The sequence below is a fragment of the Oncorhynchus kisutch genome, unplaced genomic scaffold, assembly GCF_002021735.2.
Source record: "Oncorhynchus kisutch isolate 150728-3 unplaced genomic scaffold, Okis_V2 scaffold711, whole genome shotgun sequence".
Lineage (NCBI taxonomy): Eukaryota > Metazoa > Chordata > Actinopteri > Salmoniformes > Salmonidae > Oncorhynchus > Oncorhynchus kisutch.
Genome location: NW_022262656.1, coordinates 240,133 through 256,581, shown reverse-complemented (window position 1 = coordinate 256,581; position 16,449 = coordinate 240,133). Strand labels below are relative to the sequence as shown.

General features: G+C 44.7%; 1 protein-coding gene across 2 annotated transcripts; it reads left to right on the top strand.

Moving 5' to 3' along the window:
* The first annotated feature begins 1,019 nt into the window (after nt 1-1,019).
* On the top strand, nt 1,020-13,017 carry LOC109882149 (nuclear fragile X mental retardation-interacting protein 1-like). Of its 2 annotated transcripts, XR_004207611.1 has the most exons (8): nt 1,020-1,198; nt 2,111-2,187; nt 9,626-9,718; nt 9,890-10,077; nt 10,176-10,307; nt 10,474-10,715; nt 10,863-12,632; nt 12,745-13,017. XR_004207611.1 is itself a non-coding variant. In XM_020474246.2 (7 exons), the coding sequence occupies exons 3-7, from the start codon at nt 9,669-9,671 to the stop codon at nt 11,481-11,483; spliced, it is 1,233 nt and encodes a 410-aa protein (XP_020329835.2). In that variant the 5' UTR covers nt 1,020-1,198; nt 2,111-2,187; nt 9,626-9,668; the 3' UTR covers nt 11,484-13,017. The 2 variants fall into 2 exon arrangements, 1 of the variants encoding a protein (XP_020329835.2); XM_020474246.2 differs by having other exon boundaries at nt 10,863-13,017.
* Nucleotides 13,018-16,449: the final 3,432 nt, after the last annotated feature.

The following is a 16,449-nucleotide window of genomic DNA, read 5'->3' as shown; positions in this document are numbered from 1 at the left end:
AGCCTCTGTTCTATCCTGCCGGTGCAGCGTATAACCAGCCTCTGTTCTATCCTGCCGGTGCAGCGTATAACCAGCCTCTGTCCTGTCCTGCCTGTGCAGCGTATAACCAGCCTCTGTTCTATCCTGCCGGTGCAGCGTATAACCAGCCTCTGTTCTATCCTGCCGGTGCAGCGTATAACCAGCCTCTGTCCTGTCCTGCCGGTGCAGCGTATAACCAGCCTCTGTCCTGTCCTGCCGGTGCAGCGTATAACCAGCCTCTGTCCTGTCCTGCCGGTGCAGCGTATAACCAGCCTCTGTCCTGTCCTGCCGGTGCATCGTATAACCAGCCTCTGTTCTATCCTGCCGGTGCATCGTATAACCAGCCTCTGTTCTGTCCTGCCGGTGCAGCGTATAACCAGCCTCTGTCCTGTCCTGCCGGTGCATCGTATAACCAGCCTCTGTCCTGTCCTGCCGGTGCATCGTATAACCAGCCAGCTGTATGTTGATAGTGTCATCGTTCAGCCAAGTCTCTGTGAAACATAAGATATAACAGTTTTGAATGTCCTTTTGGTAATTAAATTTTTTGCATAACTCGCCGATTTTATTGTCCAAAGATTGCAAGTTTGCTGGCAGAATGGAAGGAAGTGGGGGTTTATTCGATCGCCTATGAATTTTCAGAAGGCTGTCCGCCCCCTTTTCTCCGCCTCCTCTTCATGCAAATCACAAGGATCTGGGCCTGTTCCAGAGAAAGCATTCCGTTGTTAGTCAACCTTCAGTAAAACAGGCAAAGCATTGTGTTGGTCTACCTTCAGTAAAACAGGCAAAGCATTGTGTTGGTCTACCTTCAGTAAAACAGGCAAAGCATTGTGTTGGTCTACCTTCAGTAAAACAGGCAAAGCATTGTGTTGGTCTACCTTCAGTAAAACAGGCAAAGCATTGTGTTGGTCTAACCTTCAGTAAAACAGGCAAAGCATTGTAGTTAACCTTCAGTAAAACAGGCAAGCATTGTGTTAGTCAACCTTCAGTAAAACAGGCAAAGCATTGTGTTAGTCAACCTTCAGTAAAACAGGCAAAGCATTGTGTTAGTCAACCTTCAGTAAAACAGGCAAAGCATTGTGTTAGTTAACCTTCAGTAAAAGAGACTTCTGTTTTTTAGTGCTCAGTTGAAGACTGCAGCTTCACTGCTCATGAGAAGCTGGTCAACATTCACTGGAAAAATGTAAGTAGACCGCCAGCCTCAGCTATTACCCATCAACCCCTCATCTATATAGAACCAAGCATTAACCTCTTCCTGTATATTCATTTTATTTTATTTAACTAGGCAAGTCGGGGTTAAGAACAAATGATTATTTCCATGACGGCCTAGCAAAAGGCCTCCTGCGGGGACTGGGGCCTGGGATTAAAATCAATACAATATAAATATAGGACAAAACACACATCACAACAAGAGGGACAACAATACATAAAGTGAGACCTAAGACAACAACATATCAAGGCAGAAACACATGGCATCACAACATGGTAGCAACACAACATGGTACAAACATTATTGGGCACAGTCAACAGGACAAATGTCAAGAAGGTAGAGACAACACATCACACAAAGCAGCCACAACTGTCAGCAAGAGTGTTGCTTCTATACATGGTATAGAATAACATACCCTAACTCCTCCTGTCTGGAACCGCGTGTTTAACCTCCTCCTCCTCCTGTCTGGAACCGCGTGTTTACCTCCTCCTCCTCCTGTCTGGAACCGCGTGTTTAACCTCCTCCTGTCTGGACCCGCGTGTTTAACCTCCTCCTGTACCGTCTCCTATAGAACCGTGTGTTTAACCACCTCCTGTACCGTCTCCTATAGAACCGTGTGTTTACCCTCCTCCTCCTGTCTGGAACCGTGTGTTTAACCTCCTCCTCCTGTACCGTCTCCTATAGAACCGTGTGTTTAACCTCCTCCTGTACCGTCTCCTATAGAACCGTGTGTTAACCTCCTCCTCCTGTACCGTCTCCTATAGAACCGTGTGTTTAACCTCCTCCTCCTGTACCGTCTCCTATAGAACCGTGTGTTTAACCACCTCCTGTACCGTCTCCTATAGAACCATGTGGTTTAACCTCCTCCTGTACCGTCTCCTATAGAACCATGCCCCAGGGGCAAAGAGAATCAAGCTGGACCATCCAGAGGAGATTTCTAAATGGAGAGAGGAGAGGCGCAGGTCAGTACTGTAGTATGTTTTTTAACATGGAATACTTTGTTGTAAGGTGCAGTCCAATCATCGCAATGCTTTTGTTTCCTCAAGTTCTCTTGAAATGACTACTTCTGGATTAGATCTGATTCTGTGGTCCATATGAACAATGTGCTGTTACCACCAGTATCGGGGCCTAATATTAACACCTGCCAAATTTGCGTAGATTCTGGCAGTAGTAAAGATGTTTATTTTACCAGCCATGTGGACCCGGTACCCCCTGTATATAGCCTCCACATTGACTCTGTACCCCCTGTATATAGCCTCCACATTGACTCTGTACCCCCTGTATATAGCCTCCACATTGACTCTGTACCCCCTGTATATAGCCTCCACATTGACTCTGTACCCCTGTATATAGCCTCCACATTGACTCTGTACCCCCTGTATATAGCCTCCACATTGACTCTGTACCCCCTGTATATAGCCTCCACATTGACTCTGTACCCCCTGTATATAGCCTCCACATTGACTCTGTACCCCCCTGTATATAGCCTCCACATTGACTCTGTACCCCCCTGTATATAGCCTCCCACATTGACTCTGTACCCCCTGTATATAGCCTCCACATTGACTCTGTACCCCCTGTATATAGCCTCCACATTGACTCTGTACCCCCTGTATATAGCCTCCACATTGACTCTGTACCCCCTGTATATAGCCTCCACATTGACTCTGTACCCCCTGTATATAGCCTCCACATTGACTCTGTACCCCCTGTATATAGCCTCCACATTGACTCTGTACCCCCTGTATATAGCCTCCACATTGACTCTGTACCCCCTGTATATAGCCTCCACATTGACTCTGTACCCCCTGTATATAGCCTCCACATTGACTCGGTACCCCCTGTATATAGCCTCCACATTGACTCGGTACCGGTACCCCCTGTAGAGATAAGAGGTTGACCGATTTAATTAGGGCCGATTTCAAGCTTTCATAACAATCGGTAATCTGCATTTTTGGATGCCAATTATATTGCAGGAAACTGCGCGGCAGGCATCTGTTACGTGAGGGCAGGCAGCAAGGAGGGAAGTTAACCACCCTCTGTCCTGTCCTGCCGGTGCAGCGTATAACCAGCCACGCCTCTGTTCTATCCTGCCTCTGTCCTGTTTTCTGTTACGTGAGGGCAGGCAGCAAGGAGGGAAGTTAACCACCCTCTGTCCTGTCCTGCCGGTGCAGCGTATAACCAGCCACGCCTCTGTTCTATCCTGCCTCTGTCCTGTTTCTATTACGTGAGGGCAGGCAGCAAGGAGGGAAGTTGCTAGCTAGCATTAAACTTATCTTTGATAGTTTTTTTAGAATCTTATCATAATCACTAGTTAACTACACATGGTTGATGATATTACTAGTTTAACTAGCTTGTCTTGCATTGCACATAATCAATGTGGTGTCACTTTTCTTGCGTTCAGTGTAAGCAGAGTCGGGGTATATGCAGCAGTTTGGGCCGCCTGGCTCGTTGCGAACTGTGTGGAAACCGTTTCTTCCTAACAAAGACCGTAATTAATTTGCCAGAATTGTACATAATTATGACATAACATTGAAGGTTGTGCAATGTAACAGCAAAATCTAGACTTAGGGTTGCCACCCGTCTGATAAAATACATAACGGTTCCGTATTTCATTGAAATAAACGTTTAGTTTTCGAAATTATAGTTTCCGTATTTGACCATATTAATGACTTAAGGCTCATATATTTCTGTGTTTATTACATTATAATTAAGTCTATTATTTGAGCAGTCTGACTGAGCGGTGGTAGGCAGCAACAGGCTCGTAAGCATTCATTCAAACCACACTTTCCTCCGTTTGCCAGCAGCTCTTCGCTGTGCTTGAAGTACAGCGCTGTTTATTATTTTTTTATTTAACCTTTATTTAACCAGGTAGACTAGTTGAGAACAAGTTCTCATTTGCAACTGCGACCTGGCCAAGATAAAGCATAGCAGTGTGAACAGACAACACAGAGTTACTGTTGGTGGAATTTCTAAATTCCTATATGTTTTATAGCCAAAATCAAATTCGCACTCTCTCTATTCATTAATGAGTTGTAAATTCATTAATTATGCATGAAGTATAACCAGCCTCTGTCCTGTCCTGCCGGTGCATCGTATAACCAGCCTCTGTCCTGTCCTGCCGGTGCATCGTATAACCAGCCAGCTGTATGTTGATAGTGTCATCGTTCAGCCAAGTCTCTGTGAAACATAAGATATAACAGTTTTGAATGTCCTTTTGGTAATTAAATTTTTTGCATAACTCGCCGATTTTATTGTCCAAAGATTGCAAGTTGCTGGCAGAATGGAAGGAAGTGGGGGTTTATTCGATCGCCTATGAATTTTCAGAAGGCTGTCCGCCCCCTTTTCTCCGCCTCCTCTTCATGCAAATCACAAGGATCTGGGCCTGTTCCAGAGAAAGCATTTCCGTTGTTAGTCAACCTTCAGTAAAACAGGCAAAGCATTGTGTTGGTCTACCTTCAGTAAAACAGGCAAAGCATTGTGTTGGTCTACCTTCAGTAAAACAGGCAAAGCATTGTGTTGGTCTACCTTCAGTAAAACAGGCAAAGCATTGTGTTGGTCTACCTTCAGTAAAACAGGCAAAGCATTGTTAGTTAACCTTCAGTAAAACAGGCAAAGCATTGTGTTAGTCAACCTTCAGTAAAACAGGCAAAGCATTGTGTTAGTCAACCTTCAGTAAAACAGGCAAAGCATTGTGTTAGTCAATTTCATTGAAATAAACGTTTAGTTTTCGAAATTATAGTTTCCGTATTTGACCATATTAATGACTTAAGGCTCATATATTTCTGTGTTTATTACATTATAATTAAGTCTATTATTTGAGCAGTCTGACTGAGCGGTGGTAGGCAGCAACAGGCTCGTAAGCATTCATTCAAACCACACTTTCCTCCGTTTGCCAGCAGCTCTTCGCTGTGCTTGAAGTACAGCGCTGTTTATTATTTTTTTATTTAACCTTTATTTAACCAGGTAGACTAGTTGAGAACAAGTTCTCATTTGCAACTGCGACCTGGCCAAGATAAAGCATAGCAGTGTGAACAGACAACACAGAGTTACTGTTGGTGGAATTTCTAAATTCCTATATGTTTTATAGCCAAAATCAAATTCGCACTCTCTCTATTCATTAATGAGTTGTAAATTCATTAATTATGCATGAAGTAGATCGAGACCAGTCTTAAAAGCCAGGTAACAGCGTTTATTGCAAGAGTACTAACCAAAAATACAAAGACCCTTACATTTTAAAGAGAGAACATAAAATGACATCATCAGTTTCTCACACTCTCTTCGATTCCCACAATAGCCCAGTGTTTTCAGGTCCGGAGATGTCTTCTACTCCCCTCATAAACCAGACATTCCAATCTGTCTAAAAGATATCTTCTCCTCCACAAATGGTACATCAAGGACCATTCTTATCTGTCAGAAAAGATACATCATCCCTCTCCCTTAAACTTCCCGCGAGGTACAGACAATTAATTCGTTTCACTTACATTTTCAGTAACAGCTTAACCAAGAGCCCATACATAATAGTATTAGAATAAATGGTTCTATTTGAAATGTATACATTATTAATCATTTCAACTATAATTTCCTCCAACAGTTACACATGGAGTAAACTATTAACAAGTCAATAACACAGTAGAAAAAAAGTCTATAACATTGTGTGCAAAAGGCATGAGGAGGTAGGCGAATAATTACAATTTTGCAGATTAACACTGGAGTGATAAATGATCAGATGGTCATGTACAGGTAGAGATATTGGTGTGCAAAAGGGCAGAAAAGTAAATAAATAAAAACAGTATGGGGATGAGGTAGGTAAAAATGGGTGGGCTATTTACCGATAGACTATGTACAGCGGCAGCGATCGGTTAGCTGCTCAGATAGCAGATGTTTGAAGTTGGTGAGGGAGATAAAAGTCTCCAACTTCAGCTATTTTTTTTTGTTGCAATTCGTTCCAGTCACAGCCAGCAGAGAACGAAAGGCGGCCAAATGAGGTGTTGGCTTTAGGGATGATTAGTGAGATACACCTGCTGGACCGCGTGCTACGGGTGGGTGTTGCCATCATGACCAGTGAACTGAGATAAGGCGGTGCTTTACCTAGCATGCACTTGTAGATGACCTGGAGCCAGTGGGTCTGGCGACGAAGATGTATGACTTCAAGCCCATCAACTCCCGAGGCTGGCAGTACTATAGTGCCTATAAGAACATCCAATAGTCAAAGGTCTATGAAATACAAATGGTATAGAGAGAGAGAGTCCTATAATAACTACAACCTAAAACTTCTTAACTGGGAATATTGAAGACTCATGTTTTAAGGAACCACCAGATTTCATATGTTCTGAGCAAGGAACTTAAACGTTAGCTTTTTTACATGGCACATATTGCACGTTTACTTTCTTCTCCAACACTTTGTTTTTGCATTATTTAAACCAAATTGAACATGTTTCATTATTTATTTGAGACTGAATTGATTTTTATTTATGTATTATACTAAGTTAAAATAATTGTTCATTCAGTATTGTTGTAATTGTCATTATTACAAAAACAAAAATGGTCCGATTTTAATCGGTATCGGCTTTTTGTGGTCCTCCAATCGGTATCGGAGTTGAAAAATCATAATTGGCCGACCTCTATTATAGAGCCTCGCTTGTTATTTTACTGTTTCATTATTTGTTCCTTTTATTTTCTTTATCTATTTTGTACTTACAAATAAGTGTTATTTATTTTCTTAATGCTGTTGGTTAAGGGCTTGTAAGTCAGCATTTCACTAAGGTCGACACCTGTTGTATTCGGTGCATGTGACAAATAAAATGAATTTGACATGCGGCAATGTTGATGACAACAACGCTGTTTCCACTTTGCTTTTTAATATTAATCCACTTCTGCAATTACACTATTAGCTAATGCTAATTGCTACCTTACTAACAAATGTACTGAGTCCAAGCAAACGTAACGAGCAAATACAGCCTGATAATACCAGTGATGGTGTAGAACTAAATCTGCATGTTTTTTGTGCAACAGTAACTTCTAAATCAGAGGAATTCACGAAGCAAGAATATGTTAGCTTCGTGAAGTAGGTAAGAGAGAACATTCAATGTAGCCAAATATTTAAGAGTCTCCTAGGAAACACTTGTCAACACTTTGGTTCCTACCCTGTCACAGTAACTCCTCCCTGGCATTTTCATTTGTTATATCAAACACTGTATTCGACGTGCCCACTATTATATTCTAACTATAAAATTTGAATAATCATTCTATTTCCATGATTCCAACAGTTCACCCAAGTGTTATGCTCTAAATCACAAGTCAAATTGCAATTTCAACATTTGGTTAAAAATAAGGCCTAGATTGTTTGCCCATATCATGCAGCCCTACGTGGCATTGTGGAAATTCTCAAATGAGTGTAGAATTTCTTGAACAGTATAAAACAATCAGAATAGAGAAAGACCCATTGATATCACTTAGACTGTACAGTATGTGTTGCCACCCTGGGGTCATGTACAGTAGGTGTTGCCATGACCCCAGGGGTGGCAACACCAGCTGTGGGTAGACATTCAGAGACTTGTCCCGAAGCCACTCCTGCGTTGTCTTGTCTGTGTGCTTAGTGTCGTTGTCTTGATGGAAGGTGAACCTTCACCCCAATTTGAGGTCCTGGGCGTTCTGGAGCAGGTTTTCAGCAAGGATCTATCTGTACTTTGCTCCGTTCATCTTTCCCTCGATCCTGATTAGTCTCCCAGTCTCTGCCGCTGAAAAACATCCCCACAGCATGATGCTGCCACCACCATGCTTCACCGTAGGGATGGTGCCTGGTTTCCTCCAGATGTGATGCTTGGCATTCAGACCAAAGAGTTCAATCTTGGTTTCATCAGACCAGAGAATCTTGTTTCTCATGGTCTGAGAGTCTTTAGGTGCCTTTTGGCAAACTCCAAGTGGGCTGTCATGTGCCTTTTACTGAGGAGTGGCTTCCGTCTGGCCACTCTACCAGAAAGGCCTGATTGGTGGAGGGCTGCAGAGATGGTTGTCCTTCTGGAAGGTTCTCCCATCTCCACAGAGGAACTCTGGAGCTCTGTCAGTGACCATCTGGTTTTTAGTCACCTCCCTGACCGAGGCCCTTCTCCCCCGACTGCTCAGTTTGGCAGGGCGGCCAGCTCTTGGAAGAGACTTGGTGGTTCCAAACTTCTTCCATTTAAGAATGATGGAGGCACTGTGTTCTTGGCTGCAACTTTGAAAGTCCCCATTTTTTTGGGTACAATTCCCCAGATCTGTGCCTCGACACAACCCTGTCTCGGAGAGATAAGGACAATTCCTTTGACCTCATGGCTAGGGTCTGAATACTGATGTAAATGAGGTATTTCTGTTTATTTTTTATCGTTACACCGGTTTTCGCTTTATCCTTCAAGGGGTATTGTGTAGATTGCTTCTTTCTTTTATTTGATCAATTTTGCAACGTAACGTGGTAAAATTCAAGGGGTCTGAATATTTTCCGAAAGTAGGGTGTTTTTGTTCCAGTTTGTTTAGCTGTCTATAGAAGCATATACAGTATAGGTGTTTTGTTAGCTTTAAGGGTATTTTTGTAGTGGTTATTTTTCAGGGGAGATCAGGTTCTCATTCTCAATGGTGACCTGAGAACAAACTATTCAACATCATTCAGTAAAACAGACACAGCCGTTTCAGATTCACAACTTTTCAATAACACAAATTATTACAATCTACCAAAACACTCACAAACTAGAGTGAATCTATTCCTCATCAGCTTTCTAAACTACTGGGATTTTAGAGGTTCAGCTGACCAGCTGATAAATGATGCATTGATGAGTATTAAACCTGAACACTGCAGCCAAGAGTTTTAGAGTAATGGCTGCTGCATTCTGATAAATGGGAAGTCCCATAATGAGGGGCTGCAGGAACGTTGAGTGTCCAGCCTGCTTTCTGTTTAGGGAGAGGCCTGGTCTAGTTCTATAAAGCCTTGAATCTCAGCTTTACCAGCTCATCTGTCTGTCTTTTTATTTTTTTTACATTTTTGCTAATCCAAAAGCCCAAATATTTATGGTTGGGAACCTGCTCAATGAGAGGACCATCACATAAATGTGTAAACCATCTGAAATATCTCAATGAGAAAAAACAGGATGTATTTTGTTTTTCCCGCCGCATGAAGGACCTATTTCAAATCCATAAGGGCTTTCTGCAAGGTAACCAAATCTGATGCTCTAACAGGCTGGTCAGCAGCAGGGCCAATGGTGTTATTATCATATAGATTAATGTTCGCTTTTTGCAGATATATTATTCATATAAATAGTAAAGAGGATGGGTCCCAACATCAACCCTTGCGGGACACCTTTTAGTAATTTCAAGGTCACGTGACACTATCAGAAAGCACACATCAGAGCTTTGTCTCTGTCTGTACAGGAACTACCCGACCCTGGTGAACGTGGAGAAGAGGAGGAAGGTGATGGATGCCAGGGAGGAGACTGGAGCGGTGCTGGAAACCGCTCAGTTTGGGTACTTCTTCCTACATTTTTATTTGTTTTTATTGGTTTGTACAAGTTAGGTTACAAATACAACAGGATGATATTGTACTGATGCACAAGTTTCCTCCACGGAATAGTTGGGACCTAATATTGGCTGAACTATTAAGGCCATGCTACAACATGCTGTGTGTTCTGTTGTCAGGAGGATGAGGGGTAGGGGTTGTGGACAGCGTGGTGGAAGGTTCCAGAGGGGCAGATGGGCCAGACCAGGTCCTCGTCAGTCAGAGAGACCGCCACACCCCACTCAACCCCCCATGGAGAGGCCTCCACCCCTCACTCAGTACCCCAGGGAGGGAGACCCACTGGGGGCTCTTGCCAACAGCGACCCAGGTCAGTCAGTGATCCAGGAACCTGCCAGAGACTAGTTTTTTAAAGGTCCTAATGTCTGTTCCTGTATACACAACCCCTGTTGACTCTGACCCCTGCAGACTCTGATACAGAGGAGCCAGTCAGTGGAGGTGGGGTGACTGTGGCCCCTAAACAAATGACATCAGGGCTGGGATCTCTGATGGCCAGCTACGGCTCCATGACCGAGAGCGACAGTGACCAGGAACCACAAGGTGAGCTTTAAATGTCTGTTTTCCCCGTATGGAGGCTTGTTTTCTCTGTCTGTGTGTGGAGGCAACAAACAGAAGACGTCGATTCCACTGTTTTAGCTTTAATATTTTAACTTTCATTATATTTCGTTATTCAACACGTTGAGATGTAAAGTTAGTGGTGTCTCAGTCCTGCCCATCCAGAGGACCAGTCAGCTGCTGAAGGAGAACCAGGCAATGCTGAAGGCTCTGTCAGCCAAGCCCCAGAACAGTGCTTCATCTGGGGCTAAGAGACTCTACCCTGAGCCCCCCCGGGAACCACAGCCTGGGTCTGGTCCTCATAGACCTAGTCGGGGGAGAGGAAGAGGAGCGAGAGGAGGACGAAACAACATGGACACCCCCCAACAGCGCCGCGCCACTCTGCTTGAGATGGTAAGACACCGGGAAAGAGGCATCAAGGCACAACTGATTTTACAAATCGGTTGAGATAAAAGTTAAACATTTTCAAGTCTGTATTGTGAATGTAGTTAGCATTTTTTTCTGCCTGCTGAATTGTTCTATGACCCCTGACCTTTACAGTTACTGGCCCCAGACATCCGCCATGAGAGGAACGTGCTCCTGCAGTGTGTTCGCTACATTGTCCGAAACAACTTCTTTGTACTGGAGGGTCAAACTCAGGACCAGGAGGGAACTCTGGGTAGCACGGTGACCAGAGATGACCCTAACCTTGACCTCCAGACACAGGAAGTGAGAGCAGATGATCTGAGGGCTCTACTCCCAGCTACCTCTGTGGTTGGTCCAGATGAAAAAGGTGACCAGGTGAGGTCATCACTAGAAGGTACCCAGAAACCACCAGTCTGCCAGGGACCTTCAGAGGTGGACATTTTGAATGGTGAAGATGTTCATCCTGAGGAGATGCCAGGTGCAGCCTCTAACCCTGATGTCATAACTCAGCTGAACTCTAACCCTGATGTCCTGGGGACTGTGGCTGAGCAGTCTGTAGCCCAACAAGTGGGAGAAGACCAGAGCATGGAAGAGAACACACAGAGTGGACCAGCCGGCTCACAGTCACATCCCCTCCAGGAAACCCCAATGGACTTGGCTGTGAAGGCTAATTATGGAGATGGTCACCCTGAAGACCACTCCCAGACCTCCATCCCCAACTATGATGATGAAGTCTGGGAGACCCAAGACCCCTGAAGTCACCCTGACCCTTCAATCAAGACTATCACCCTTCAATCAAGACTGCCACCCTAACCTTTAAATCAAGACTGCCACCCTAACCTTTAAATCAAGACTGCCACCCTAACCTTTAAATCAAGACTGCCACCCTAACCTTTAAATCAAGACTGCCACCCTAACCTTTAAATCAAGACTGCCACCCTAACCTTTAAATCAAGACTGCCACCCTAACCTTTAAATCAAGACTGCCACCCTAACCTTTAAATCAAGACTGCCACCCTAACCTTTAAATCAAGACTGCCACCCTAACCTTTAAATCAAGACTGCCACCCTAACCTTTAAATCAAGACTGCCACCCTAACCTTTAAATCAAGACTGCCACCCTAACCTTTAAATCAAGACTGCCACCCTAACCTTTAAATCAAGACTGCCACCCTAACCTTTAAATCAAGACTGTCACCCTAACCTTTAAATCAAGACTGTCACCCTTCAATCAAGACTGTCACCCTAACCTTTAAATCAAGACTGTCACCCTAAAAGCAGATTTATTCTTGATCCAGAAATGTGGTCCGGAGGCTCCGTACAATTGCGTAGCCTCCGGAGGCTTGCAGAGGCCAACTCAAGCTCCGCATTGCCGTGCACCTCCAAATTTTGTAACCATGCAGAGCTCTGTATAGCTCCGTTTTTGACATAATTGGATGACTGTAGTTGGGGGCGGGACTTCCTGTATAAACACAAAATTCCTTCCTTCACAACAGCTCTGAAGTATGAATGCCCTGACTTCTGTAGAGGCCGTATCGCAGTAAATGCTGTACGGCCATATCGGATTGGCCATGCAGAGCCTTTAACCCTTAAATCAAGACAGTCCCCTTGACCTTTCACCTTGTCTCTGATGTTGGCGAGTTATTTCCCTACAGTCATTTATGTTTTCATCTAAACATCAACTACCTCTGGCATTTTATTTGTACTCTTCTTTTTTCAACATGGAAATAAATGACTTGTTCTACTGTGGGAATATAACCCAGGAAATCGATAGTTCTTGGACCATCTTTGTCCTTTTTCAAATCAAATGTATTTGTCACATGCTCGTGTTTAGCAGATGTTATTGCGGGTGTAGCGAAATGCATGTAAGCTATGTATCAGTCTTATGGCATGTGGATGGAAGCTGTTCAGGAGCCTGTTGGTGTCAGACTTGATACAACGGTACCACTTGCCCCGCGGAAGCAGAGACAAGTCTATGGCTTAGGTGGTTATAACGGTTCTGGATGGAGGGAGCTAGGCCCCAGTGATGTACTGGGCTGTCCTCACCACTCTCTGATATAGAGATTCTGGATGGCAGGGAGCTGGGCCCCAGTGATGTACTGGGCTGTCCTCACCACTCTCTGATATAGAGATTCTGGATGGCAGGGAGCTGGGCCTTTGTTAACAACTACTTTTGGGACCTTGTTAACATTACAACATGAAATCCGTGTCTTAAACGTTGCTACGTTTTGTAAATAGCGAAGAAAACATGTAATCTGCTTGACCATATTAAAGTTACTTATCTCACAGATCACGAAGTCAGATCATTTTCACTCCATTCACATGCTTATCAGTTTGAGCCATACACAGGCTTGTCATGTTGTTATTTGAACAGGCCCTGGTCTACAGTGAAATCATCTCATTTCAGTCCTCCTTTATGATGATTCATTTTGTTCTATCTCTCGTAGCTCATTAGTACACCTTTTGTGGTTGAAATGTATATCTATTGTGTGTCCTAGGATACAACAATTAATTGAACCCCTAACCCTGGTAACGGAGGACATCAGGTGGGTGTTGGGCAGAACCCCTAGGTCCTGGAGAACATCAGTTGGGTCTGGGTGTTGGGTTGAACCCCCTAGGTCCTGGAGAACATCAGTTGGGTCTGGGTGTTGGGCAGAACCCCTAGGTCCTGGAGAACATCAGTTGGGTCTGGGTGTTGGGTTGAACCCCCTAGGTCCTGGAGAACATCAGTTGGGTCTGGGTGTTGGGCAGAACCCCTAGGTCCTGGAGAACAGGTAACGGAGGACATCGGGTGGATCTGGGTGTTGGGTTGAACCCCCTAGGTCCTGGAGAACATCAGTTGGGTCTGGGTGTTGGGCAGAACCCCTAGGTCCTGGAGAACAGGTAACGGAGGACATCGGGTGGATCTGGGTGTTGGGCAGGACCCCTAGGTCCTGGAGAACATCAGTTGGGTCTGGGTGTTGGGTTGAACCCCCTAGGTCCTGGAGAACATCAGTTGGGTCTGGGTGTTGGGTTGAACCCCCTAGGTCCTGGAGAACATCAGTTGGGTCTGGGTGTTGGGCAGAACCCCTAGGTCCTGGAGAACAGGTAACGGAGGACATCGGGTGGATCTGGGTGTTGGGTTGAACCCCCTAGGTCCTGGAGAACATCAGTTGGGTCTGGGTGTTGGGCAGAACCCCTAGGTCCTGGAGAACAGGTAACGGAGGACATCGGGTGGATCTGGGTGTTGGGCAGGACCCCTAGGTCCTGGAGAACATCAGTTGGGTCTGGGTGTTGGGTTGAACCCCCTAGGTCCTGGAGAACATCAGTTGGGTCTGGGTGTTGGGTTGAACCCCCTAGGTCCTGGAGAACATCAGTTGGGTCTGAGTGTTGGGTTGAACCCCCTAGGTCCTGGAGAACATCAGTTGGGTCTGGAGCAGAGTTAGAGGTTAGGAGACAGACGTCAACAAGCAAACACACAGGTTACACTTTACTGGGAGAACATTTTGATGGATTAGTGCAGTGTTATAAATGGGAGAGATTTACTTTTCAACACTTGGATGGTACAGCCTACCTCAAGCTGGTCCCCCTCTGACTCCGAGCACAGATAATCAGACTGATCTGAACTCACTGGTTCTGGTGGATGGGATACTTCCTAGGGAGCTCAGACAGTTGATGGTCCTCAAGTCATTTGGAGGTAAATTGAGGGCCATTTTTATAAGCTCAGCATAACTACCATTTCTTTCTTTCTCAAATGTCAACCAAAGCTTAACACACTATCTATTGGGCTTCACTGAATTGTAGGGCATCAGGGCTTTCAGTGGTCGACCGTCCAACTCCAGCATGTAAATCCTGGTGGGGACAGTTTTTAGATGCATGCCAGCAAAGCCGATGCACAACACTAAACAATACATTAATTGCACTATAATGTTGACAGGGGGGGGCAACAAACTGTTAGGGACTATATCAATCTGTCCCAACACCTTACCACTGCTACACCTGACTATCAGCGGAGCCTTGTCTGGCAGCGAAACGGTTCATTCATCCTGTTGGATTCGTGGTAAACTTTGAACATTGAGATATTAAAGACATGATAGATCAGACGCATAGTGTATAAAAAGAGACTGGGTTTATGCCAGAAGGTAATGGGTCTCCGTAGAAAGACCGATGGCTTTGGAATGTGTTGGGTGGATGGGAGGAGATCACAGGATTGCTATAAGGGAAGTGGATGGACATCTGTGGATTAGGCGAAGGAGGGGTTGAGGTCAAGAGGTCAGGTCAGATCCCCTGAAGGGAGTAATAAGGGTTTAGTATCCCATTTCCCTCATCCTGTGGAACCATAAGATGTAAGGGTTGGAGAGAAAGAGTGTCCAAAGTGGGGTATACAGTGCCTTGCGAAAGTATTCGGCCCCCTTGAACTTTGCGTTCTTTTGCCACATTTCAGGCTTCAAACATAAAGATATAAAACTGTATTTTTTTGTGAAGAATCAACAAGTGGGACACAATCATGAAGTGGAACGACATTTATTGGATATTTCAAACTTTTTTTAACAAATCAAAAACTGAAAAATTGGGCGTGCAAAATTATTCAGCCCCCTTAAGTTAATACTTTAGCGCCAAAAAAAAGATATTCCCTTTTTGTAGTCTGTAATGTTTTGACGAGTTTCAGAACCGGTGTAGTATGACTCAATCTTGGGCCTGTATTGAAGCTTTGCCTGTTTGATGGTTCGTCGGAGGGCGTAGCAGGATTTCTTCTAAGCTTCCTTGAAAGCGGCAGCTCTAGCCTTTAGCTCAGTGCGGATGTTGCCTGTAATCCATGGCTTCTGGTTGGGGTATGTACGTGCGGTCTACTTATTGATGAAGCCAATGACTGATGTGGTGTACTCCACAATGCAATCGGCAGAATCCCGTAACATGTTCCAGTCTGCTCGCAAAACAGTCCTGTAGCTTAGCATCTGCTTCGTTTGACCACTTTTTTATTGATCTAGTCACTGGTGCTTCCTGTTTTAATTTTAGCTTGTAAGCAGGAATCAGGAGGATAGAATTATGGTCAGATTTGCCAAACGGAGATAGGGCTTTGTATGCGTCTCTGTGGAGTAAAGCTTTTGCTTTTTTGACGCCTTCTGGTTGCACATTTTAACATGCTGATAGAAATTTGGTAAAATGGTCCCTGGCTACTAGGAGCGCTGCCTCTCGGTGAGCGTTAACTTGTTTGCTTATGGCGTAATACAGCTCATTCAATGCTGTCTTAGTGCCAGCCTCTGACTGCGGTGGTATGTAAACAGCTACAAAGAATACAGATAAACTCTCTCGGTAGGTAGTGTGGTCTACAGCTTATCATGATATACTCTACCTCAGGCGAGCAAAAGCTCTAGACTTCCTTAGATATCGTGCACCGGCTGTTTACAAAAATACATAGACCGCCGCCTCTTGTCTTACCAGACGCCACGTTTCTATCCTGCCGGTACATCGTATAACCAGTATGTTGTTGAGCTGTGACTCCGTGAAGCATAAGATGTTAGTTTTTAATGTCCCGTTGTTAGTTTAATCTTCCGCGTAACTCGTCGATTGTATTGTCCAAAGATGGCACGTTTGCTAGCAGAATGGAAGGAAGTGGGGGTTTATTCGATCGCCTACGGATTCTCAATCGATCGGCCTCTCTTTCTCTGCCGCCTCTTCACGTGATCGGGGCCTGTCCCCGAGGAAGCAGTGTGTCCTTCGTGTCGGGCTCGTCAGAGTCGTG